Raw genomic sequence first — 27,214 nt, forward strand, 5'->3', positions numbered from 1 at the left:
TGTAAATAATGTTGCTATGAACATAGAGGTGCATATGTTCTTTTGAATTGATGTCATGCTGGAAGTGAAGGGGTGGAAGAAAATATTACAAGTGAATGGACATGAAAAAAAAGCTGTGGTAGCAATACTTATATGAGAAAAAAGAGACTTCAAAACAATGTCCATAAAAAGATACAAAGACTGTCACTACATAATACTTAAGGGAGTAGTCTATCAAGAAGATATAACCCTTGTAAATATGTATGCACCCCAAATAGGAGCACCTACATATATAAGGAAAATCTTGGAGGACCTCAAGAAAGGTATCGACAGCAACGCACTCATAGGAGGGGATTTTAACATCCCACTGTCAATAATGGATAGATCTTCCAAAGAACCAACAAGGATATTGTGGCACTGAACAACACTTTAGATGAAATTGACTTAATTGATATATACAGAACTTTTCACCCCAAAGACGCAAAATATACACTTTTTCAAATGCATATGGAACATTTTCAAAGATAGACCACGTGGTAGGACACAAAACAAGGCTCAACAAATTCAAGAAAATTGAAATCGTATTAAGCATCTTCTTAGATCACAATGGTTTGAAACTAGAAATCAACCTCAAGGAAAATAACTCCTCGTTGAGGTCTTAAAGATATTTTCTTATATTCTAAAGTTTTGTAGTTTTGCTTTCTATATTCAACTCTTTAACCTATTTTGACTAAATTAATGGTGAGAGGTAGAAATCATTATGTTTTTCAAATGAATATTGAGTTGTTATAATGACAGTTATTGACTAGTCTGCACTTATCTGGAGTGCCATTTCTGTTACTAATCAAATATCCATATTCTATTAATTTGTCTATTATAGAGCCCAAACCATGCTTTCATAGTTTCTTTATATTTAGGATAACTTGATACTATATATTTTTATGTCTTGTAGGAAAAATTCTTCCACTTGTTCTTTTTCAGAGGTACCTTAGATATTTTGGCCTTTTAAAAAATATATATTTTATTGATTATGCTATTACAGTTGTCCCAATTTTCCTCCCTTTGCCCCTCTCTACCCAGTACCCCGCCTTCCCTCCAGCAATCCCACCCCCTTTAGTTTTTATGTCCGTGGATCATGCATGTAAGTTCTTTGACTTCTCCCTTTCCTACACTATTCTTAACATCCCCCTGTCTATTTGGTTCCTACCAATTATGTTTCTTAAACTCTGCGCCATTTTCCCCATCCTCCCCCTTCTACTTTCCAGCTTATAACCCTCTAAATGATCTCCATACCTATGATTCTGTTCCTGTTCTGGTTGTTTGCTTAGTTTGTTTTTTTTTTAGATTCAGTTACTAATAGTTGTGGATTTTGTTGCCGTTTTAGTGTTCACAGTTTTTATCTTCTTCTTTTTCTTAAATAAGTCCCTTTAACATTTCATGAAATAATGACTTGGTGATAATGAACTCCTTTAACTTTACCTCATCTGGGAAGCATTTTATCTGCCCTTTCATTCTAAATTATAGCTAGTCTTATAATCTTTGTCTTTTAATTGGAGCATTTAGTTGATTTACATTTATCATGACTACTGATCTTTTTTTCTTTTCAGTCACATTAATTTGTATTTTCAGTTCTTTTCTGCTCAACTCCTACCCCAACTCTCTTGCTTTGCTTTGGATTGATTGAATTTCATGTATATAGTTCTCATTACATTTCTTCCCTTTTTGGTTAGAAGTTATATGGTCTACTTTTATTCATGTAGTAGTTATTCTTAACATTTTAAAATGCTTACTCAACAAAGTTGAAAGATAATCAACATATTTATTCTCTTCATAAATAATACAAGGATTCCCCACTCTCAATTTATATGCTATTTTGTCCAACATTTTAATTTCTTGTTTTTTAAATCTATTCATTTGGCATTATTTTATGCATTTAGTATTCTCTTGTTTAAATTTACCCACATATTTACTAATTTAATTGCTCATCAAACCTTCTTAGACCTTCTATCTAAGATCATTATCCTTCTGCTTGAAATATATTCTTTATAATGCTTTTAATGACAGTCAGTTAGAGATACACTCATACTTTATTTGTATGAAATTTGTTCATTAAAGTTAGTTTTGCCAAAAACACATTGTTTGAAAATAATATTTTATTTATTTTTAGAGAGAGGGGAAGAGAGGGAGAAAGAAAGGGAGAGAAACATCGATGTGTGGTTGCCTCACGCTTGCCCCCAACTGGGGATCTGGCCTGCAATCCAGGCACGTGCCTTGACTGGGAATTGAACCGGTGACCCTTTGGTTCACAGGCTGGCACACTCAATCCACTGAGCCACACCAGACAGGGTGCCAAACATACATGTTAAGTTGGCAGTTATTTTCTCATTCAAGATATTCTGTTATTTTCCCATTTCCATTATTGTCAAGAAGTTGGGGCTCTGAAAAATATTCTTTTAAGGAAGTCTTTTTTTTTTTCTTAGACTCTCTTTGATAATTTTCAGGATGTAGGTATTTGGGTTAGGATTTGTGGTGTGAACTAAATCTGAGAGTAGTATCTTTCAGTATTTCTAGAATATTTTAATCTCATTTTTTTTTCGTTTTGTGGAACTCTAGGAAGACTTCTGTTAGACCTTACTCTATCCTGCATGTCTCTTAATTTCTATTTCATACTTTCCTTTTCTTTTTCTTTCTGCGCTGCATTCTGAAGAAAGAAATTAAGGAACACACAAATAAATGGAAGCATATATAGTGTTCATGGATTGGAAGCATTAACATCGTTAAAATGTCCATACTACCCAAAACAATTTATAGATTCAATGTAATCCCTATTAAAATACCAATGACATATTTCACAGATATAGAACAGATACTGAAAAAATTTATATGGAATCATAAGTGACCCCAAATAGCCTCAGCAATTTCGAGAAAGAACAAAGTAGGAGGGGTCACAATGCCTGATATCAAATGATATTAAAAAGCCACTATAATTAGAACAGTCTGGTACTGGCATAAAAACAGACACATAGATCAATGGAACAGAATAGAAAGCCCAGAAATAAACCCAAGTCTCTATGGTCAATTAATATTTGACAAAGGTGGCAGGAGCGTAAAATGGAGCCTCTTCAATAAATGGTACTGAGAGATCTGGACAGGTACATGCAAAAAAATGAAACTAGACTACCAACTTACACCATACACCAGAATAAATTCAGGATGGATAAAAGACTTAAATATAAGTCATAATACCATAAAAGTCCTAGAGGAAAATACAGGCAATAAAATTTCAGATATCCCACACGGCAATATTTTCACAGATATATCTTCTAGGGCAAGGGATATAAAGGAAAGAATAAACAAATGGGACTATCTCAAATTAAAAAGCTGCACAGCTAAAGAAAACATCAGAAAAATGAAAAGGGATCCAACTGTATGGGAAAACATATTTGCATTATGAATAACATATATAGAGATATCTTCAGTTTCATCCATTCACTTATTAGCTGTCTGATCTGTTATTTATTCATTAAAATTTTATTTCAATTAATCTATTTTCATAACTATAAATGTTGTATTTTTATACTCTTGTCATTATATTTTAAACTTATTCTCTAAATAGATTTTCATTATACATGTTAAGTAGACTTATTTTAAATTTTGTGTCTTATAAGTTTAGTAACTAAATTATTTGCAGGTTTGAGTCTATTGGCTGTTGTTTATGCAGGCTCTTGGTTGTAATGTCTTATTTCTTGGTATGTTTTATGTTTTTTTGACAATGAATTAGTTTTCCTTAGATTTTTTTTTTTTTTTTTTTTTTGGTACAAATTCTTTGAGGCCTGTATTTAAAGTGTTTCCTCAAAAAAGTATTTGCATTTGCTTCTGCTTGGTGCATGGGTACACAACTAGCTTAGGATCACAAACAAAATACATAGGTATTATGTAGATGCACATAACCACTAGCCTATGTTTGTGAATTCTTGGTCAACACAGGTAATTTTGAAGTTCGAGTTTCATATGGCAGACTTTCATTAGATTTTCCTCTTGAGCATGCCGTGGGCTTTTTCTGCTATTGTTTGTGTCCCAAATGGCTAACAGAATGCAAAATAAGAGTCACCTGGGTTGACCGTGTGTCTCCAAGGTGAAAGCTAATTGTGTGCTTTCTTAACTCTAATTCCTGTTTTCATTATGGTTTTGGCTTCTAAGAATATCTTACTCTGATGCCAGCTTGATGATGCATTTACAAATACATTTTTGAAAAAATATTTTATTTAGAATTTTTGTTGTTTTTACTGGAAGAATACATAGTCTGCTGGTTTGGCTCAGTGGATTGAGCGTCGGCCTGCGAGCTAAGTGTCGCTGGTTCGATCTTCCAGTCAGGGCACATCAGAGAAGGAAAACTCTGACTCCAAAAAACCTCCGCTGCCTTGCGGCATACCTCTTCAGGGGAAAGGCTAAGGGAGTAAACCCCGACAGAAAATCCGGAGCCCGAGTCCCTAAGGCGGTTTGACGCTGTAGTCAACACCGGCAACTCCTGCGGCGCACCTGAAACCAAGCTGTATTGACTCCGTCTTTCCCTTGGACCCTTCAGCTGCGAAGAGAGGGGGGGTCTGCTGCATGGGCAACAGCAGACCCTCCATATCACCCTGCCCAGGCTCTGTAGCTTCAGCTTCACTGGAGAGGACACTCCAGCGTCATCGCAAGATGTCGATTCAACACGGGAGGAGACAGATACCGTGTCACTCCCGAGTCGGACTGCACAACCATTCTCGGCGGTGCAGATAGACTCTTAAGAAGCTACACCATCGTCTCTCGTAGACTCTTAAGAAGCTACACCATCGTCTCTCGAGACGGACGGCTGCCGACGACATAGTCTGCTATAATGCTGAAAATAGAAGCTGTCCTTTATCTTATTGTTAACATTAATACAGCATTTACCATTCATGTTATGTATCTCCATTTATTCTTATGAACATCAATTCTCTTTTTCCTTTCTTTTACTTTACTAGGGGTCTTGAATTGGGCATCAAAAGGCCTAGGTTTTGTGTTTGACCTTCCTCTTTTAAACCTTGTTTTCTCACCTGTTAATGGTTAGACAGTTGCTAATTCCAGTACTGCTGTGGTTTTGTGAGTTTATCCATCTGTTTATATGCCTTGTCATCTGGTGCATTGTTTTCCCTCTGTCTCTATAGTACTCTGCATTGGAGGGGAGTATAAATAAGAGAGGGCAGGTGCAGACCAGAAGGAATTGCATTAGTGGAGGGAGTTCCTGACCCCTGGGACATGAAGCATGACACTCTCTAACCTGAGCCAAATTTTGCTGTTACCAGGTGCTATCTGCCTCATTCAAGAAACAGCCTGCCTTAGGTGCCATTTATTACCCATTTCCCAGAATATTGAGGAGACCCAGGAGATCCAACACCTGGAGAATCTGGAGAGTTTGGGAGGAGGACTGAGCTCAATACAAAAGGAGACCCTGCTGAAGGAAGAGACAGTTATCTAGTCCAAGAGAGTCTGTCCTCTACCCCTCATCAAGCTCTGTGAGTGGCACCCCCTCCTCCGCCAGTCTCTGCTACTTTTAATAAGCTTCTTGAGTGTCAAATTAATGCTCCACTTCCTTATACAGTGATCTGTTTTGCTCATATTTGATTTTTTTTTTGTATTTGAAATGTAAGTTTTTTTAATTCTTCTGAGCTTCCTGAGTGATTTCCCTCTTTCTTCCCTTCCTCCCTTTCTCCCTGCCTCCCTCCCCTCCCTTCTTCCTGCCTTCCCTTTTTTGCAGGTGTTTTCAATAAAAGAAGGACTACTGTCTGTTAATCCATACCTCAAAAACCCGGCTGGAGGGCAGGAGGGGAGGGAGGAATATTAAAAAATGATCAAGTGATGTGAACCTTCATAAGACAGAAACCAAACAGAATGTAACCACAACAGAAGGTGTTGAGTTAGTTGCATTAAAAAGAAAAGGTGATGTCTGTATACAAAAGTGTAACTTGGTACAGGAAACTTCTTAAGTATATGTTGGGAAGAAGGGTTGGGAGTGGTTAAAGGTAAAAACATCCCCAAGATTGAGTTCCCAGGTCTGGAAGCCTTTAGCTTAATGGGTTTATGCCTCTGGGGAAAGCATAAGGCAAGTTAGCCATCAATGTATTGGCATTCCATCCTTCAGCCAGAGTCAGAAGCCTCCCTACTGTACCTCCAATGTGCCCAGTTCACATTCCTAATGGTGCTTAAAGATGGGGGGAGCACTTAGTCTCCCAGATAGGATGAGTATAACTGGGAAGTACAAATGCTTTGGGGGCAATGGAGAGGCCAGAACATTGATCTAAGACCCTTCATGTCAGCAGTACCAAGTAACAATGCCTCCCCACTTCTCTCTCTAAAGAACACATATGTGGAAAAAGCTTTTAGAACTTAAGCAGTATAAATTCAAAAATAAGTCCAGGGAGTCCTATGTATCTTTCTGGAGAGGAGACATGATGAACATGCTAGAGTTAAGTGGGCTCTGTTGTAACTGTTAACTAGTATCTATAATAGGTTGACCTTGAGCACTGCACTATTGGGGTACACAGAGGTACCAGAATCAGTTCCTGTTCTCCAGAGGCTTACACCACTCAGAAGTGCTCAGACATATACACCTAAAAAAAAGCCACTAGGTGTTTTAATTACATTTTCTTTTTTAGTTTCTTACATTTCTCTCCAAAAGGTATCTTGGGAATTTCTTATAGGGATATGGTGACAGTCTAGTTCCAGTGGTTTCACTTTTCCTCCTAAAACAATCCATATAGGAACTATTCTTATCAGTAAAACTAGGAATAGAGAAAATCTACAAACTAAAATATGTAATTGTGGCCCAAACCAACTTAAACCAGCAGAACCAATATGGGAAGCCACAACTGAAAGAGTGATATGGCAGGCACAGTGGGGTGGGTCAGAAAATATATAGGGATTGTAGTGGTGGCATTTTTCAAAATTTATTAGCAAATATGAACCTTCAGATGTCTGAGAAGGACTCACTTTGAGAGGGAATGGCTATGAATAGGATAGAGGAGACACATGGGGCATGTGTGCTGGGGAGACAGAGAAGGCATGGAAAGTACATTGGAGTCTAGAAAGGGAAAGATTTAAGAAACACCACTTGCAAAAGAGAGGAGACCACCTTGGAAGGCAGATGACAGTATGTTTTCATAGCAATGACAGATGAAGAATACAAGGAAGGAAATGAATGGTAGTACAAGCTCTTTTGAGCTGTTAGGATGTAAGAATCAGGGGAATCCTGGCTACATAGGCACTAGTATATTGAAGAAATTATCCTCAATGTAGCAATGGAAGAAAAAGCCCTTGCACTGAGAAACTGGGAATGTTATGCTTACTTGATTCCCTTTCCACAGTATCCATCTGCAAATAGCTGGTCCAGGAAAATCAAACTCATTCAAATAAAAAGAGTAAAACATCAGTATCAATATAAGGGTATTATAGGAAAAAGCAGAAAGAGAAGCAAAAGTCTGAATATGAAGAAAACTCACCAGAAAAGTATCACAAAGTAGAGGAAATTTAAATCTGACATTCCAAGACAAATTAAATACTCAGTGAAGCAATTGCAGCTAGGGGGAAAAAAAGCCTGCCATTCAGAATTATAGGAACTTAGAGGAGAAATGTCCTGACAACAGAAGGTGAGAGCCAGATAACAGGGGGACATGAAATAGGAACTAATAGAATTCAGGAAAGAACTGGAACCCTGGTAGGTGGCTCAGTTGGTTGGAATGTTGTCCCACACACCAAAAAGCTATGAGTTCAATCCCTGGGCTGGGCATATACTTAGGTTGTGGCTTTGATACCTGGTCGGGGCATGTACAGGAGGCAACCTGTCATTGTTTCTCTCTCACAGTGATCTCTCTCTCTCTCTCTCCCCCTGTCTGTCTGTCTTCCTCTCTAAAATTAATAAACATATCCTCAGGTGAGGATTAAGAAACAAAAATTAAAAGAAAAAGAGAAAGAGGTGGAAAGAGTCAGAAATGAAGACTAAATTACAAGTGGCACCAAGGAGAATAGATACCAGAACACCGAGAGACATAAAGTATTACAAATAATAAAAGTGAAGAAAATGAAATAAAGAAAAGGATTAGAGAGAAAGAGAAAGCTGTAATAGACAGATAAAGAAGATCCAACATGTAAAATTGGAGTACCTGAGGAAGAAAACCAATATTTAAAACTAAAATTGAAAAAATTACTGAAATAAAGTTCCTTTCTATTTAGAAGGAGTTACATTTACTTGGTGTCCCTGGCTGGTTTAGCTCAGTGGATTGAGCGTCGGCCTGCGAGCTAAGTGTCGCTGGTTCGATCTTCCAGTCAGGGTACATCAGAGAAGGAAAACTCTGACTCCAAAAAACCTCCGCTGCCTTGCGGCATACCTCTTCAGGGGAAAGGCTAAGGGAGTAAACCCCGACAGAAAATCCGGAGCCGGAGTCCCTAAGGCGGTTTGACGTTGTAGTCAACACCGGCAACTCCTGCGGCGCACCTGAACCCAAGCTGTATCGACTCCGTCTTTCCCTTGGACCCTTCAGCTGCGAAGAGAGGGGGGGTCTGCTGCATGGGCAACAGCAGACCCTCCATATTACCCTGCCCAGGCTCTGTAGCTTCAGCGTCATCGCATGATGTCGATTCAACACGGGAGGAGACAGATACCATGTCACTCCCGAGTCGGACTGCACGGCCATTCTCGGCGGTGCAGATAGACTCTTAAGAAGCTACACCATCGTCTCTCGAGACGGACGGCTGCCGACGACGACGACGACGACATTTACTTGGGAAAATTGATACAAAATGGTCAACCCTTTCCATGATGGGGCAGTGCTTTGTTTTTTAATAGAATAGACACTCTGGAACAACGCACTGCCCTATTATGGAAGGCCGGGAGCCTCTTCCTTTATGCACAAACACTGGCATACAACTCAAAATTAATAGGCATGCAAAAATATGACTGACAAAAGAAAAATATAACAGAAGCAGAAGTAATGATCCCAGTATTAGGATTAGCAAACACAAACTTTAAAATACTGGTAAATAATTAATGTGTTAAAAAGAAAAGAAATGCAAAATTTTCAAAAAAGGGAGACAACTATACTGAAATGCTATTTTCTATGAGATTTACAAGAGGCAAAAGTTTAATGCAACACATTCTGTTGGCTAAGCTGTGGGGAAACAGGCACTGTCATATGTTGTGTGTGGAAGTGCAATATGGTATAACCTGTATTGAGGGGAATCTGGCAATATCTACAAAACTGCTGGAATTGATGCTTTAACATTCTCTATTTAAGGATTTATCCAACAGATGTGCCTTCACACAAATTTTTATATGACATAGGTACAAGGTATTAATTGCTGCAGCATTTGTAATAACAAATGATTAGAAGCAACTCAAATGTCCATCAATAGGGGACATTTTAAATGAATTGTTATGTCTACACCAGCTTTAAAAAAAACAATGAGAAAGGTCTATGCACTGATGTGGAATATTTTCTAGGACATATTACATGATATAAAGCAAGGTATCTAGTGTAGAGAGGGAGAGATGATAGGGAAAATATATGAATATTAGTATTTGCAAATAAATATTTGAAGGCCATACAAAAAAAATCAATTTTTAGAAATGGGGATAGATTATGGAATGGGGCAGGTAGAGTGGGTAGAGGTATGAGTAATAATTCTCTGTGTATAACATATGATTTTGACTCAGATCATGTAAATATACCTATTCAAAAATTTATATTAAATCCTAAGGGCTAAGTTGGATAATATAAATCAAATATCCAGAACTGTCCATATTAGCATTTTGAACTATAACCTTTATTTCTGTAGTTAATGCTAAAACAACTTTCACATTACCATTTTACTTTGTCCTGTTAAAGATAAGACAGATATAGTTCTACCCATATTGTTAATAAAGAACCAGAGAGGTGAAGTATTTACGCCAATGCCAAGCCTGACAGCCCAGGCCTGCTGATGTTCAGTACAGGTTTTTTAATATTTTACTTTTAAGTAAACTCTGCTGCCTCTTCTACTTCCTCTTCATGGTAATGACAGCCTCTCTCCTCCCCTTTCCTTATTTGTGTTTCACCCAATATCCTCATCTCATTTCTTTTGTTAGATATTTTTTTTTCCACTCTGCATCTGCTCCTCTGTCCCTTTCTCTTTCCCTTCTTCCCTTTTCCCCTTCTTTCTTCCCAGGCCCTCACAATGCTCTCAATACATTCAGTACCATGTTCTTTGCTAGGGGGAAGAAAAAAGCTTTCATTTGCTCACCTTTCCTGAAATGTTTTCTTTCAGACAATGCCATTTCCCTTGGTTATAGTCTGATCTCTCCAGGCCAAGAGCATGAGCTTGGAGTATGTCTGGTCTCTTTTGCAGCTTTCAGGCAACTATTTTTAAATTTTCTTTAAAAATCTCCTCTTTAAACCATGGGAAAGAAGAACCAGTGATATAGAAAAGCTCTTCCAAATACAAATGATATAACACTGCAGAATAAAACAATTTGTCAGGTCTTGACACAGGATACAGATAGATTACAGAATAGAATAACAGTCCAAACTCAAAGGCAACTTTACATAGAAATATAATAGTTGATAAAATAGACCTTTTAAATCAATAAGGAAAAATAGATCCTTCAATAGTGTTGAGGAAAGCTTGTTAGCCATTTGAAAAAAAAAGGGGTGTGGTAGGGGAGGGTGGATTTCTGTTGTTTTTCCTTTGACCAGATGCATTTCAGACAGAAATATGGTATATTGGAAGGATATATGGGGGATTTAAAAAATCATCTTGGACTATGGAAGGTACAAAACACAAAACTTTTTTTTTAAAGGAAAGATGAATTTGAATCCATAAAACAATATTTCAATGCATGAAATTTCAAAAAGACAAAAGATAAATAGGAAAATATTTTCAAAACATTTGAAAAAGGGCTAATTGCATTAATGTCCAAAAACCCTTTATAGCAATGAGATAAATAACCCAACAGAAACAGAGGAAAGGATAAAAAATAGTCAGTTCACAGCAAAAGAAATACAACTAATGAAGGACTAAAGATTGACTTCACTCATAATTAAGAAATACAAATAAAAAATAAAGAAAAACAAAAAATAAAAATAAATAAATACGAATAAAAATTGGGGCATATTTCACTTATCAGATTGGCAAAGATGAAAAGTTTGCTAATATCCAATGTTAATGAGATTGTGGGGAAATGTACTTTATCCCCAAGTGTTTTGGGGAGTGGAAATCTGTGGAACTCTTTATAGGGTATTTGACAACAATAGCTGACAAAATTTAACATGCACATGACTTTTAGAACCATCAATTCCATGTATAGGAATTCATCCTTTAGATTTATTTACAAAAAGTGCACAAGGAATTATGTATAATAATATTCATTGCAGATTTCTGGTAAATCCTAAGGTTGGAAACAACCTAAATGTCCACCAATAAGCTTCATAAGTCATGGGACATATGTGCAACAAAATACTGAGCAGCTGGTAAAAAGAATGAGGTAGATCAACCTGTGTAGATTTGGAAAGCTGTATTGTTTACTGAATAAAAAACAAAGTACAGACAGAATATAGCAAAATTCTCTTTGTGAAAAACAAAGAATATGCATTTTACGCTTAGTTTGCCTATAACATTTCTTGAAAAATTTATGAAACCTTCTTCATGGCCTCATTCTAACTTCTGATTCCTCAGCTTCCTTTTGTTTTTATTGGTTTCCAGTGCTCCTCTCTGCTTAGCTTGATTCCGCAGGGCCCTTCTTCCCTCCCATTTGGCATTTTTATAATCATTGTGACAAATCCCATTATTGGATTAATCTGTTTTCTGAAGGTCTGCTCCCAGGTTGCATAAACAATTGTGTGGGTTGATTCTGTGACTTGTTTTGTTTTCAGTCTCACATAGGTGTTCAGTGTTGCTTCATGATCTTTCCATTCATCCTACAATTTTTTCCTACATCATTCCTCACAACAGATATTCCAAATATTGGTCCATTATTTAAGCTCTAAGCCTATCATTGTCCCTTGCACTCTCTGCAGATAACATCACTGAGAAAAGAGGCTAAGAAGGAACTCCTTACATTCCTCTCTAGAATAACTTAAAAATAATCTATTTCAAGAGTCAGCAAACTACAGCCCTGGCTGTGAACTAAAAATGCTTTTACATCTTTGAAGGACTGTGAAAATGAAGAATATTCAACAGACCATGTGTCTCACAAAACTTGTAATAATTACTACCTGGCCCTTCATAGAAAAGGTTTGCTGAGCCCTGACCTAGAGCATTGCCCATCTTTGATTCTTTTATCTCCGATTTGGAGGAGTCCATTTCTCCTCTCCACAGTTGACCTGGAAACCTGTGATCTGATTCAATTTCCTGCCTCTTCCAGAATGTCCTTTTTGCTGTGTCTTCTCCATAGGGAGCTGAAGAATATTTTTTATATTGCTAGGTATGGTTCAGTTTTCCCAGATTGCCTGAGCCAACCAGGCAGTTTCTCTTGGGCCTTGGATATATTCCGGTCTCATCCCTTTTGGATGTGAGTGCATATTAGTGAATAGAGGCTATAGAAAAGAATCTGTGACCCTGTGAGACCAGCTGGACCTGCCCCTGGCATGAAGTGTAAGGTAGGGATCCAATGTTATCTTTTTCGATAACCAATCAGTTATCTGCTTTTTATTTTTATTTTTAAAGATTTTATTTTTAGAGAGAGGAGGAGGGAGGAAGAGAGGGAGAGAAATGTTGATGTATGAGAGAAACAGGGATTGGTTGTCTCTCACATGCACCCCAGCAGGGGACCACTGCAACCCAGGAATGTGCCCTGACCAGAATCGAATGGACGATCTTTTGCTTTGCTAGAGGATGCTCAACCGAGTCACACCAGCCAGGGTGTTACAGGAGACATCTAGTTCTTGTTGACGAAGTAAAGAATTACAGGTCAGCAAATCTATTAGTGTGCAAGCAGGGTTTATTGGTGATAGGTTCTCATGGAAGAGAGCGGGCCTGCCCAAAGTGGGGGAGAAAGGCATAGGTTCCAGGTAAGCAAGGTAAGGGGCAGCAAAAACAGGGGCAGTTCAAAAGCCCCAGTTCCTTTGTTATGAGGACTGACGTAGTTGGCAGAATGGTGGTGAAGAAGTTACATATTGATTGATGGGTAAAGGTGGTGCCAGCCTTCCTGGGGGGACATGACTCCCCAAACGTACATATGTGCGGGGGGGGGGGGTCTGTTAGTCCAAGTCCTTATCTTGCTCCAGACTCTGTCTGTTCATCTTGTAAAAGATACGAGACTGGAGGCAGTTAATTAAAATTGGGGCAGTTACTCAAAGTTGTTTATGGGCTCTTTCTGTAAGCACTAGGGACTCCCTAGTAAAACAGATAGTGACCAGAGGTAGACAATTAACCAAAGCCGTTTTATGGGTTTCTTACTTGGGCACTGCGGACTCCCTCTTCCTCCCCCTTCCAGGCCTTGGGATGTATACACAGTTTCAAAGGCTTGCTTTCCTAGATAGTGGAGACAATACATAGAATTTCAAGGGCTTCCCTTCTCCTGCGTTAGCATGGTGTTTCTTGTGATGTGGGAACACCTGGCAATATTATGGGACCAGGCTCAGGACTGCTGAGTTAGTGGGTGAGACATATCCCCCTCCTCCTCCCTGCCTTGGTTTACTATCCATCCTACCTAAGTGCTAAAAGGTGTTTCCTGGCAACCAGGACCCTAGACGCTGGCCAGCAACAGCAGCTGCACAGTCTCATAGTTCTTCCTATGCTACCTCCTGCCTCAAGGGCAGTTGTCTGCTTTCTGAAATTTCATTCTTATTGATATGAGATTTGACCTTTGTCATTTATTAAATTATTCCATCTTCTCATTCTCCAGATCCAATAAATCTTCAAACCTTGCCGGTTTTATTTCCCAAATAGGTTTCCTATCTAAATCTTCCTTGCAATCAATCTCTAGCCTCATCGACTGTCCCAGTTTCGTTTCTCCCCTTTCTTCTGGATCGCATTGTTTAGCATTTTACCCAACAGCCAGTCTTCTCATCTCTCCACCTCCTTCTCCTCTTGTTTAGTCTTTCTCGTAGGTTTCTCAGCAGCATCTTTTAAAAATTCATTCCTTTCCGTCTTTAAACCTTTCCGTGGTGTCCCGTTGACTTCAGGCCATCTTCCGAAATACCTAGTTTAACAGTTCTGATGGCGTGGGAATGCCGTTAATTCTTCCCCACTCGGTAGGCTTGTCGTGCTCCCTCTGCTGGGCACACTCTTACCTCACTTTTTTGGTCCACACTTGAAAACCCTGCTCAGGCGCGGATTCCTCCAGTAAGCCTTCTCTGCTACCCTCCCCCAACTATGGCGGTGGAGCCTCTCTTCTATAAACCTATAGTATCAAGTTCTTTCCTCCAACACTCTCAGCTCCTACGTATGGCAATAAGCACCAGGGCACGCGGAATAAACACGTCTTGACTGTAAAGCCCCTAAAGGAAGGCGCCGTGTCCGGTGTAATGTCTGGAGAGTCCTTCCCACAGAGGGAAAGCAGGTGCAAATGCAAGGAGGCGAAAAGGGGTCTGGCGACCGACATCCTAGAGGAAAACAGCCCGAGAAAGAGCCCCTCGTGGTCCCACGCGCGCTACGGAAGGGTCTCGGGGTGGGGGTGGGAGGTGGAGGGGTGGAAATGAGCGACCATCGAGATTCCCCGACCTCCGAGAGTCCTAGAGAGGAAACGGAAGGCACCATTTCCTTACGCACCTGTCTGACAGCGCCCATGGCCCACTTCCGGTCTGCGGAGGGCACTGGGGAGGCTGGTGCGGGTGTGGGTGCGGGGTCTTGGGTGAGAGCCGGTTGGGGCCATAGGGCACGGCGGTGTTTGGGGCGTTGGGCCGGGACTGTGGTGCAGTTCTGGGCCTTGGAGGCGTTGGGAGGGCGGCACTGACGGCTGAAGCTGCAGGAGGCGCGTCTCTTTGTAGCTCCCTCCCGCGGCGCCGCGGCCTGGCGGGCCGGGACTCGGGAGTGGGGGAGGGGAACGCCCGCGGTTAGCCCAGGTGGGAGCGATGCTCCCAGGGGTGGCCTAACGCTGGGGTCTTGTCCACGAACCCGAGACCTTGAACCAAAGCGGAGTGAACGTAGTTATAGACCAATTCGTAGGACACTCATTTAATGAATAGTTATGGGACACCTGTTTGTCAGGTGTCAGGAATAAAAGATAAGTGAGGACTTTTCTTGCCTTAAGGTAATCTGGTAGGCAGACACATTGGTAAACATTTGCACTAGGATAAAATGTAACAAAATCATGAAAGAACAATCTCTATGCAGGAGAGAAAATAAGTAGACTGAAATGTAAAATAGGTTTAAAAAGAATAGATAAATACATAAACACCTAATAGAATATTAAGTAGAAAGTCTGACTTTGCCTCCTACCGGTTGTTCATTCTTTGCTCCATTTAGAGTGATCTCTCCTAAAAGCCGAGCCCTCGACCGCTTTGGACTTCTAGATCTGTCTCCCCAGCCTAAGTTACTCCCTTTGCCCCACATTCTCCAGTCTAGTACAAGCCTCTTCTTTCTTATGAGTATTTGAACCTACATTTATGTTTCTCTTTTTGGCTTCCTGTATTTCTCATCTAAACCAGATATTTTAGGATGCTGACCTTGGCTAGCCATCCGACCTCTTATATCTTCAGTTTTTTCATCTGAAGTAGCGGAAGTAGTACTCACAGAATTGTAAGTATTAAATGAGAGTATGTGTTCACATGCTTTCTAAATGGTGAAGACTACACAAGTTAGAAATGGTATGTATGTTGTTCTGTTGTCTTTAGGTTGAGCAGATAGCCAAGCCACCAGCAAGTCTATTTGGTTTAGCTCCAAAATATGTCTTGACTTTGTCTGCTTCTTTGCCACCAGCCTGATTTAAGTCCTACCATCTTCTGTTTGGACCACAGTAAGTGCTGCTTCTGTCTTGTTCCCCACTAATATATTCTTGTCACACTGCAGGTAAAGTGACCTTTGTAAAACATGTAGCTACTCACTAAAACAAGAAGTAAGAGTAAAACCCATAATTTTTACTGTGGCCCAGGTCCTGGATAATTTGGTTTCTTCCTGCCTCTGCTACTACTTAACTCACTCTGCTGAGGCCACACTGCACTTTGGCTTGTTATCCAACATGCAGAGTAATTCCTAGCCTCAAAGCTTTTGTTTGGAATGCTCTTTGAAGGACTGGCTCATTTTCATCCTTCAGGTCTCATCCTAAGTGCCATCTCTTCAGAAAAGCCTTCTTGAAGTTGTTTGTCCCCCATTAACATAGAACCCTACTTATCCTCATTTATAATTTTAATGTATTTGCTTACATTTTTTTTTTTCTGTCTGTTGTACTAGTATATGAGTTTGAAAGGACAAGCACTTTGTCTTCTCTGTTGTATTTCTGTCTTCTGTGGGCTTGGCATATATATGTATTGAATGTTTATTTCCTTTAGTTTTGAAAGAGTAGGCCCAGGTGACTGACCTAATTATCAGTCATCTTACATTCTCTGATTGTAGTGTTATCTTCCTAATGGGATCCTGAGGTATTTGTGGGTATAAGCTAAACCCTGTACATTTTTATTTACTCTTTGCTCATAGTAAGCGGTTAGCAAATACTGAATTGAACTGACATGATTTTCAAGGTGTAGTTTAGTCTTTTGAAAATGTCTCATGTTCTCCAGCAGAATATTCATTGATGTAGAGACAACTGGGATGGACTGATCTGTGTCTCATTTATGGTCATTATCTTGTCTGGTCTTCCCAACAGGCCCCCAGTCTTCTGAGTGGGAGTGTGAAAATGCTTAAAGAGCGTCCAGGGATGGCAGAAGATCCTCAGCAGCAGATGGGTGTTCCTGTGGTAAAACTGGAAAAAGAGTTGCCATGGGGCAGAGGAAGGGAAGACCCTAGTCCTGAGACTTTTCGGCTGAGGTTTCGGCAGTTCCGCTACCAGGAGGCAGCTGGTCCCCAGGAAGCCCTCAGGGAACTCCAGGAGCTTTGTCGCCAGTGGCTGAGGCCTGAGCTACACACCAAGGAGCAGATCCTGGAGCTGCTGGTGCTGGAGCAGTTCCTGACCATCCTGCCCCAGGAGTTCTATGCCTGGATTCGGGAGCATGGCCCGGAGAGTGGCAAGGCCCTGGTGGCCATGGTGGAGGACTTCACAGAGAGAGCACTGGAGGCCAAGGCGGTGGGTGAGAAGGGGTCCTCAGGCCTTGTTTTGTTGGTGTGGTGTGGGAGATTTGAAGAATTGAAAGGTTTGAGGAAGAGCAAAGTGAATGAGGTGCAGGATCTCTGCTCCTGTTACTCCCAGAGGTACTTTTTGGAGGGCAGTGAAGTTTTCAGCAAGAAAAGCCATTCCCAGGGCTTCTTTTTTGGTCATCAGGGCAGAAGCCTGACCATATGTCCCTTGTGAGCCTCAGGCTCAAAGAAGGCAGTTGTGATAGATTTCAACTATCACATGCCTAGATCCATTTCTCTTTGGGCAGAGCTGCGTGAATGCAGGGAAGTCCACTTGGTGAATATTCTCACTAAGAAGAGTTGTCTGTAATGGTGCTCTTTCCACATCTGGGATGGCTCGCATGGCTCACATAGTGATTCTGTGATGGTGTTCTGGTGATGCCAAGTAACTGCACCGCTGAAGCTTCCTTGGGACTCTGACCATGCCTCTGTCACTCTCTGATATAGTCACCTGATTGTTGCCTGGGAAAGGAGAGAGAAACTTTTTCTTACTAGCTAATTTACTGTAGTCTAGGCTTTGTGTTTTTTACTTTCAGCATCTGTAACTGGGGAATATTTTTTCTAGTAGTGAGATGGTATTTAGTCTCTTTGTGATGTTATTTATGGTGGGATTTGACCTGTATTTGAGGAAGACAGAAGGGGCACTTGTAAAATGGCATAGACATATAAAAGTTGCTCAGAGCCTGAGAAAGGGAGTTTAGCTCCTTTTTACCTTCTCACTGATGTCCCAGTGAAGAGCTGAGACAGCTTATCTTTCCTCACCCCTGCAGCTGGAATGGTTCTTTTCTTGGCTCTCTTTTTAGGTTTTAATTCAACTGTCTTCATAACCAGGCTTCATTTGAAATAGGTTTTTGGACCTTCTTAGGTTCCATGCCACGTGCAGGGAGAGCAGGAGGAGATGGCACTTTGTGGAGGCCCTTGGGAACCTGGTGTCCACCTGGGGCCGGTGGAGGTCAAGCCTGAGTGGGGGATGCCCCATGGGGAAGGAGTTCAAGGCCTAGACCAAGGCACTGAGGAGCAGCTCAGTCAGGACCCTGGTGCTGGGACGCAGGCCTTCCAGGAGCAGGGTAAGATGCAAACAGTAAGGAAGTAAGGTAACAGGAAATGGTACTTTGTGCCCTCTCTCTCCTGCTTTCCTTTAGAAACCCAGCAATTGATAATTAAGTTACCTGCAAGGTGTACGGGGCTGGGGACTGAGGGGCAAAAAAAACCAGAATTTATTTATAAAAAATTGTGTGTTCTTACATGTTTAAACTTTAGTCACCTTCAGAGTACTCTGCATTTGATGCAATATACCTATTGAGAAGTTTTCCACTGCTCAGAACAGTTTTTTACTTGTCAATTTTGATACCTTTTAGTGCTTCTGCTGTTTTTTGTTTCAGCTCTTCCACATTGGCAAAATGTTACCCGTTAATGACTTTTTTTCATCCAGGGAAACAAAAACGTTGCTTGGGGTGAGGTTGGCTGAATAGGGAGGGTGGGACATGGGGGTCATGCCATTTTTTGGTCAAAAACTGCTGAATATGCAGCATGGTGTAGGTAGGTGTGCTTGTAAATCACCCATCATGAAATGAGCAAACACATTGAAAGAATCTCCCCCCAAAATTCACTGAAGCTGAGTGCAGCTTCTCACAACAATGTCAGCTGGTACAGTGATAACAGACAGGTTCCCAGAACACTCACCTAGCTGGAGAAGCCTGTACTACAAGGGGCCTGCCTTCCAGAAGATAATTCTGGAGGTTTTTGGTTGCCCCCTTGTAATTCTGAGTTTTTCTGGCTAATTCCTTGACTTAAGTAGGAAACTGATGAAGTGAAATTGTTTTCTATATCTTGACTCTTTGATTTCTGCAGGGTATATGTGGGATCATGCTCTCTTGTCATTTGTCTCCTTTCCCTCACATCCCTTATTAAAATCATCAGGAAATACGCAGCTGACACGTAGAGATATCTTCAAGTAGGCAGATCAACCATATCCCTAAAAGTAATGTGTGACTTTATGTGTTACTGAATCTCAGAGGGAATTATTTCCAGAGTAGGGAGCATGCGTAGCCCTGAAGGGACAGGGTCTATTGGATTGGGACCATCTTTCCAGCTGACAACAGGGTAGGATACACTCAAATCCCTATCTCTCTGGTCTTCTTTTGGTTTCTGGGTTTCTGTGTGAGTCATTAGACAGCTTTGAATGAGCTAACTGTAAGGTAGCACTGATTCTGCTCATACTTTTTTCTTCCTGCTCAGCTTTGCCAATTCTTCAGGCTGGTTCTGGCTTCCCCCCAGTGAACACCAGAGACCAAGAAATGGCAGTTGGGTTCCTTACGGCTGGGTCCCAGGTGAGCGGTGCCTCTGCCCTTTCGGTGATTATGACATTTCTTTGAATGAGGTTCGCTTTCCCCAAGGTTTCTCTGTACAACAGAGCTCCATCAACAAAGTTGAATTATTCTACCTTTCTCTCCATTTCACTATCCTCAAATATTAATTTAAATTGAACCTATGCCTTAGGGTCCAGGCATATGGCTCAATTTACTTGTTTGTATTATTATTTGAGTTTTTTAAATTTTATATTGACCCAGTATTACTATTTTAATAGTGGAGAGGAAGACGTTGTTGATAGAAACCTTGTTGGCCTGATCTAGGCTGTGGTGGTTGGCCAGGAGATCAGTAACCCTTTATGGGTAGATGTTATGGATACCTCTGCTGCTGCTCTTTTTCTAGACCTCCCCTTCCCCTATGTTAGCAGGAGTGTAGCTGACTCAAGGTTGGGGGCTCTCAGGAGTGTTGAGCAGAGTGGTCTGTCTGGTTCCTACTCTGGCCACACAGGGAGTTTTGGCCTTTTTTGTACTTCTTAGCCTGCCATGAGTCTGGGGTAACTAGAACAAGGATGGGCACTCTTGCCACACTGTAAGTCTCTTCCATGAGCTTACCAGGGAGGTGAGGGATTTTCAGTGTGGCACCTTTCCGAAAGGGACACCTCTTAAAGTGAGAAGTTCATTGTAAAAAGTTCATGGCAGAAAAAAAGAAGTAAGTCAAATCTGATCTAGCTAAAGCAGTATTAAGCAAGGTTTGATGCCTGTATCTTTCCTATTTCTGTTTTCTATGGACAGAGTTTGGAGAAAATACAGAATGACAGCAGTGTGTTTTAATTTGGTCCGACCCTCTTCATCTATCGTAATAGTTCTTCATGGTGTCGTGAATGACAGTGCACTTTATTTTAACATGGCATTGTTAAGACAGGGCCTGCACAAATGTTGACTTATTTCTGATGGAAAATCAATTCAAGATGAGGGGTAAATAGCAGCTTACAGGACTGATCAAGCTTAAGGGTTGAGTGGAGGTGATTAGAAAGTAGAAATTGGATGCCGTGTTTATTAGGTACAAGCTAAGCGTATGTAGCAGAGACTGAAAAATAAAGTGGCTCAAACCAGTTCATTACTCTTTGTCATTGAACTATTGAGAGGCAGGTACTTCTGCTCCCAAGGCCAACTAGGGATCCCAGTTCCTTCCATCTTCTCACTCTATTCTTCCCTAGTGTCCCTGTGTTCTCTCTTCTTTAAGATTGCTCCTACTTTGGGATTATTTCTTTATCCTTAGCAGTCTCCTGTTGTTTCAGGGGTTGGGACCATTTAAAGATATGGCTCTGGCCTTCCCAGAGGAGGAGTGGAGACATGTGACCCCAGCCCAGATAGATTGCTTTGGAGAATACGTGGAACCACAGGCCTGCGGAGTTTCACCTCCAGGTAAGACTGTTTTCATCCCACAGGTAAGAAACTGAGGCATTTTGAAAGCTACAACCTTGTCCCAGATTTCAGAACCTGGTGCTACTGACAAAAGAAGGGGCTTTCTTGGCAGATGAATAAACTGGACCAAAGAACATGGGCCAAGGGTGTGAGAACTGGCTAGGCACATTCCTGTGTCAGAGGAGAAGGCAAGAGGCAAGAAAACATGAGGTGGTTATTCTGGCTGTGATGAGACAGGCTGGTCTTTAGGATTCCCGAGCACCTAATCTGCATATGTGATTGAAGGGTACTGAGAGCTTGAGAGCAAGAGAAAAGCAGCAAAGGGTGGCTCCTCTGATCTCATTCATTCAGCATGTATTATTGAATGCCCTCTTTGGGTAGGCCCCACCTTAGCTTTGTGTTGAGGAGACCTAATGTACACGAAACCTTTGGAGCATATAGTGTCTAGAGGAGGGCATGAAAATGCATAGTAGAATTTTAGAGACAGGAGGGGTCATTGTGGGCCTGTGTCATATAGCAAGGAGAGCCCCGTTTGGCCTGTCTCACGTGATGGCTGGGTTTTACCTGAGGTGAGAGCTGGGAGGGCTTGGCTATCATTCACCTGAAAAGAGCTCATAGGAGGAGGAGTAGCAGGAGAAAAGAGGGAAGAGTTATCAGGGTGAAGGCCCTACTGGGAAAGCCAGCAGAGGACACTGGAGGGACTTGGGGATTTCCAGAGTGAAGAACAACGTGGAAAGTCTCTGTGGGCCGAATGGGGAGTACAGTGGAGATAGGGAAAAGAAATGCGGTTGGCCCTCTTCTTTGTTTTCTCTAATTGTCTTTCTTTCCCTTTAATAACTTATTTGTAAGTTATGTATTGATCACGCATATGTCCTGACCTTACCTGGCCTTTTTTCATCTTGATATATGTTGAGGGATGAGTAAAAGTATTATTGTACTTCCTTCAGGACATGAGAGAACCCATGCTGGCTCCACCACTTACTGTGGCCTTTGGCATCTCACTTGACCTTTTCAGGTCTGTTTTCTCAGTTGTAAAATGGGGATATTCATAGAACACTGTTTCTTGGCATTGTGAGGATTTAATGAAGTAATAAATCTAAGCATTTGGCAAGCATGGTAGTGTTAGATATTTTTATTAGTGGTATAAGTATTATTAAGTGATTCCTTTATGAGTCAGTGAGCATTCATTCACTTATTTACCCAAAAATATTTCTTTGGCATTTACTATGTGGCCAACATTCTAGTAGTCATTATGAAGGGTTAAAAATAAAGGTGCTTGCCTCCACAATCTTAACAGTTAGATGAAGACCCCAAGTACCTGTGATAATGCTCATTATGGAGTAGTGTAAGAGGCACTAGAGGAAGGGGCTTAAGAGACCGGAGTCCAGTACAAGGCTGTCACACCATGAGAAAGAAATGGAAGGTTATTTGAAGGCAGAGGATGTGGAAACCCTCAGTGCAGGGTCTCATGAGGCATGCCCTAAATAGAGGACCCATCATTCCAGTGTCTTAATCCCCATCAGGGATGTACCTCTGCCATTGGTGCCACTCTATGGGGAAGGATTCTGCCCTCTTGTTCCGGATTTTTACACCATCCTGCATCCTGTCCTTTTTTGACTGTTCTAGAGACTCTGGCTGTATGTTTTTCCTCTTGGTCACTCATTGTTTCAGAACTATCCAAGCACTTCCCTAAGCATTTATGTTGAGGCTAGGAGAGGTAAAGGTTTCCCAGGCATACCATCTGCTAGCTGCCTCAGCCTTCAGGTCTTCCTGAGATTCATTCCCCAGTAGTTGCAGCTCTGGCATTGATGGCTGTGTAGAATAAGGCCTGAGAAAATAAACATTAGTTCTGTAGTATGTAATAGGTAGCAAATACTTGCATTTCCTCGGGATCCAGTTAAGGTTCATGCATTGCATTTAGTTTTAATTTTACTATTCATAACCCCTCAAGACTGGAAACTACCCAAATGGGCATCAGTGAAAATACTAAATAGGTTGGAATATATTCTTACCCTGTAATACTATACACCAGTGAAAAAGAATGTAGTATAACTACAGCTACACACCATGATATGGGTGAATTTCATAAGTATAATACTATTGAGCAGAAACCAGAAACAATGTGAATCAGTTATGTAAAGTTCAGTAACAGGCAAATGTGCTTTATGGTGATAAAGTCCCGATGGCATGTTACCCTGAGGGCAGGAGGGGAGGGAGAGGAATTTCTAGGTGCTGGTAATGTTTCTTGAACTGGATACTATTTATAGGGTTGTGTTCATTATGAAATTTCTTTAAACTCTACATTTATGTTTTTGTACACTTTCACTTTCATGGCAAGTTTATGAAACAAAAGAATACATCAGCGTTGATAGCTATGTTCTTCGTATTTTTATCAAATTGGGCAGCATGTAATGTCTTTTCTTTTTATCTTTTAATGATCTTGCCTGAAAAGACTTTTTTTTTTCATTTAAGCACCACTTACATTTTTTCTCTTGGCTTCCTTGCTTCCTTTTACCTTTTCTCATCTTTTTTTCTCTTCCCTTTCCTCTTGTTCTTCTATGAACAACTGCTCTGTTAATTTAGAGAGAGTATAAGAGGGATCAGAGGAAGGACTTCTAGAAGGGGCAAGGCATTTCAGTAGCATTCACAGGCATTTCGGTCTTAATAAAGACACTACAGTAGAGGTGGTCTGGTATAAGCATGTCGGTGACAAACTGGGTTCATTTGTTCATTCAGCAGTCATTAAGCATCTTCCTTGAGTCGGGCCCTGTGCCAGGCTCCCAGGAGACCTAGATTAATAAAACTTAACTAGGTGGAGGGAGCAATGTGTGTAGGGACAGTGACCTGAGCAGGTGAATGAATGACATGAAAAGGTGCAAGTAGCTCACCATTGCTGGAATAGATAATCACTGAGACAAGCAAAATGTTTGGATAGATATAAAGTAACATTTACAACAAGGTCATATAAAAATAGGTGCAGAATAAACAACGTGCTAATTGAATATATTTGTGCTGAAGAGACCCACAGTAAGAGAATAATCAGGTATATTTCTAAGAAATCATTGAGATAGATTTTGAAGGAAATCAAAGAATCTGAATTAGCCCTGGCTGATGTGGCTCAGTGGATTAAGCGCTGGCCTGAGAACCAAAGGGTCGCCAGTTCGACTCCCAGTCAGGGCACATGCCTGGGTTGCGGGCCAGGTCCCCCAGTTGGGGGAACATGGAAGGCAACCACACATTGATGTTTCTCTCCCTCTCTTTCTCCCTCCCCCTCTGTCTCAAAATGAAATCTTAAAAAAAAGTCTGAATTACAAAGTTAAGTGGAAAAAACATTAAAATTTGGTAGACTGTTCTGTAAAAAGGCATAGAATTTGTAGCAGCCCGGGCTTCTACAATAGAATACTAAAGACTGGGTAACTTAAATGACAGGCATTTATTTCTCACAGTTCTGGAGGCTGAGAAGTCCAAGATCAAGGTGCCATTAGATTCAGTGTCTGATGAGGGCCTTCTTCCTGACTTGTAGACAACCACCTTCTCGACTTGTCCTCATATGGCAGAAAGACATGAGGGGTAGGGGAGAGAGATCTGTGTCTCTTTTTTTTTATAAGAGCACTAATCCCATCATGATCTCTTTGTGTTTGTTCAGAGAGAGAACTCTGGTTTCTCCCCACCTCTTAATAGCATCACACTGGGGCTTAGGGCTTCAACCTCTGAATTTGGGGGTGGGGCACAGACATTCACTCCATGACAGAGATGGAAAGAAGTAAAGGGAAGTTTGGCTTTAGGGTCAAAGAAAATAAAATGGCCCTGGCTGGTGTGGCTCAGTGGACTGAGTGCCGGCCTGTAAACGAAAGGGTTGCTGGTTTGATTCCCAGTCAGGGCACATGCCAGAGTTATGAGCCAGGTTCCCAGTTGGGGGCACGTGAGAGACAACCTCACATCGATGTTTTTCTCCCTTTTTCCCTCCCCGTCTCTCTAAAAATAAATAAATAAAATTTGAAGAAAAAGTAAAATGTATTGAGGTTGATGGCCAAAGGAAAAAAGAAGGAATTAGCTCTAACATAAATTTACTTTCCTAGCTGTGAGAGAATCAGCCTGTGTCTGTTTTGTCCTGTAGGTATTGGGAGCAAGGAAAAGGAGGCCAAAATCCAGCAGGCAGACCTCAAAGGGGCACTTGCTCAGGGGACCTCAGAGAGGTTTGGGGAAGCTGCTCTCCAGAGCCCTGAGCTTGGAAGAATCTGTGAGCAGGAGCCTGGTAACTCTGCGGGAAACATGCCAGGGCCTCCTCCTCCCCAGCATGGCATTATGCCCATGCCTGATGACCTCAAGACTCACAGCTCCTTCTGGAAGCCTTTTCAGTGCCCTGAGTGTGGTAAAGGCTTCAGTCGGAGCTCAAATCTTGTCAGGCACCAGCGAACTCACGAAGAGGAAAAATCCTATGGCTGCGTTGAGTGTGGGAAAGGGTTTACTCTGAGAGAGTACCTCATGAAGCACCAGAGAACCCACCTGGGAAAGAGACCCTATGTGTGCAGCGAGTGCTGGAAAACCTTCAGTCAGAGACATCACCTGGAGGTCCACCAGCGGAGTCACACGGGGGAGAAGCCCTATAAGTGTGGGGACTGCTGGAAAAGCTTCAGCCGGAGACAGCATCTTCAGGTGCATCGAAGAACTCACACTGGGGAAAAGCCCTACACCTGCGAGTGCGGCAAGAGCTTCAGTAGGAATGCTAACCTGGCTGTGCACCGGCGAGCGCACACGGGGGAGAAGCCATACGGGTGCCAGGTGTGTGGGAAACGGTTCAGTAAAGGGGAGCGGCTGGTCAGACACCAGAGAATCCACACTGGGGAGAAGCCCTATCACTGCCCTGCCTGTGGGCGGAGCTTCAACCAGAGGTCCATTCTCAACCGGCACCAGAAAACTCAGCATCGCCGGGAGATCCCTGTGCAGTAAGGGTGCCTTGTGGAAATGCATCTCTTTTTTGTTAATGGAAAGTACTGGACAAGGTGGGACCTTCCAGGACCAACCAGTGGAGGAAGACCTCCCTGGAGGATGTAATTAATCTTTACCCACTGAAGGACATTGGAGGGGGCGTTGAGGGGTTATGGGTTACCTGTTTTCCGTTCAGAAGGAAAAAGGACTTGCAAGGCCTGGTTCCTTTTGAATTCCCTGAGATCACAGCCTCTCCCATCTCTTACCCAAGTGGTGCTAACAGTTTTTCTCACCATCTTTTGGGGAAACAATATCCTGAATTGTAGTTCATGTTGAAGTTTTGCTCCTTAACTTGAATGTTCATATCCATCTCCTGAGCAAGTCTGGTAGTCAAGGCAAAATTTTGTCCAATGTTGGCAGCTTGAACCTAATTTTTCTGAGGTCTGTATTTTGCATGCCAGGACACAGACCATCTCCCTTCCTCCCCCCTCCTCTCTTTTCCATTTAATGAATATTTATTGAACACCTGCTATATGCCTGGTACTGGGAGTACAGTGATTAATGAGACAGATGACACCTTGTTCTCCTGGACCTTGTGATTTAGCACCAGAAGCAGCCATACAAAACCATTAATTATCATCTTCTAAGCTACGTTTGTGGTGAGTGGTGTGTGAGAAGATATTCTTGTGCTCACTCATTCTGCCCTGCCTGCTTGGGTTCTGGATCCTTCCCTCCATAGTTGGGATTACTCATGCAGCCTCATTTATTTTACTTTATTTGAAGCCTCCTTTGTACCATTCTGCCCTCATCTGTAAAGTTTCCCCATTCTATTCCTTGTACTATAGCAACTGTCCACATATCTATTAGGAAATTAATATTTTGTTATTGATCACTGACTAAAGATGTATTTTTAAAAAAATTCAGTAATGTATAAAGATCTAATTAAATAAGTCTGAAAGATGAACTAGTATTAATACTCTTTACTTGATGGCACTTTACAGTGTATAAAATGCTTTTCTCTGCGTTCTCACTTGATAATTCCATACATATTTGTTGATGTCCAACAGTGTGCCAGGAACTCTTTTAGGTGCTCAAGGTATATCAGTGGATAAAATGGGAAAACACTGACTTTGTGAAACTTATGTTTTAGCGAATGTATTTGATCTTCAGAATCATCCAGCATGGAACCCGTGGATATTCCCCTGAACCTTCTGGACCTGGGAGCAGAGCCTGTGTCATGGTCCTGTCAGGTTCTTGCCCTCAAATGCATTCGCCACCTACCTCTTGTTACTGAATAATCACTGTCCTCAGTG

The 27,214-nt window shown here is 41.5% G+C and overlaps 2 protein-coding genes across 16 annotated transcripts in view; both read left to right on the forward strand.

Moving 5' to 3' along the window:
* Positions 1 to 15,671, forward strand: part of TMEM225B (transmembrane protein 225B) — a 41,167-nt gene extending 25,496 nt beyond the window's left edge. For 10 of the 12 annotated variants that reach the window (XM_090276712.1, XM_090276724.1, XM_090276714.1 and 7 more), the window contains one exon: positions 5,304 to 5,784. In XM_090276712.1, coding sequence (XP_090132838.1) covers positions 5,304 to 5,476 — 173 coding nt within the window. In that variant the 3' untranslated portion in view covers positions 5,477 to 5,784. Of the gene's footprint in view, positions 1 to 5,303; positions 5,785 to 15,617 lie in introns of those variants that run through there. The other 2 variants (XM_090276718.1, XM_090276717.1) reach the window with 2 other exon arrangements.
* ZSCAN25 (zinc finger and SCAN domain containing 25) lies at positions 5,483 to 26,865 on the forward strand. Of its 4 annotated transcripts, none has more exons than XM_090276680.1 (6): positions 5,483 to 5,513; positions 16,772 to 17,188; positions 18,104 to 18,305; positions 19,477 to 19,568; positions 20,846 to 20,972; positions 25,090 to 26,865. In XM_090276680.1, exons 2-6 carry the CDS (start codon positions 16,802 to 16,804, stop codon positions 25,920 to 25,922), a joined length of 1,641 nt encoding a protein of 546 aa, XP_090132806.1. In that variant the 5' UTR covers positions 5,483 to 5,513; positions 16,772 to 16,801; the 3' UTR covers positions 25,923 to 26,865. The 4 variants fall into 4 exon arrangements, with proteins under 4 accessions (XP_090132806.1, XP_090132805.1, XP_090132807.1 ...); XM_090276679.1 differs by lacking the exon at positions 5,483 to 5,513 and adding an exon at positions 15,862 to 15,925; XM_090276682.1 differs by lacking the exon at positions 5,483 to 5,513 and having other exon boundaries at positions 17,120 to 17,192.
* The last annotated feature ends 349 nt before the right edge of the window (positions 26,866 to 27,214 follow it).

Source organism: Furipterus horrens, unplaced genomic scaffold (assembly GCF_987537825.1).
Source record: "Furipterus horrens unplaced genomic scaffold, mFurHor1.1.pri manual_scaffold_5, whole genome shotgun sequence".
Classification (NCBI taxonomy): domain Eukaryota; kingdom Metazoa; phylum Chordata; class Mammalia; order Chiroptera; family Furipteridae; genus Furipterus; species Furipterus horrens.

Excerpts from the sequence above, each read along its gene's own strand:
- ZSCAN25 (XM_090276680.1), top strand. The coding sequence starts at position 16,802 with ATGCTTAAAGAGCGTCCAGGGATGGCAGAAGATCCTCAGCAGCAGATG. Across the intron at positions 18,306-19,476 it reads GCAGGCCTTCCAGGAGCAGG|CTTTGCCAATTCTTCAGGCT; the intron begins GTAAGATGCAAA and ends CTTCCTGCTCAG. Across the intron at positions 20,973-25,089 it reads CTGCGGAGTTTCACCTCCAG|GTATTGGGAGCAAGGAAAAG; the intron begins GTAAGACTGTTT and ends TTTGTCCTGTAG.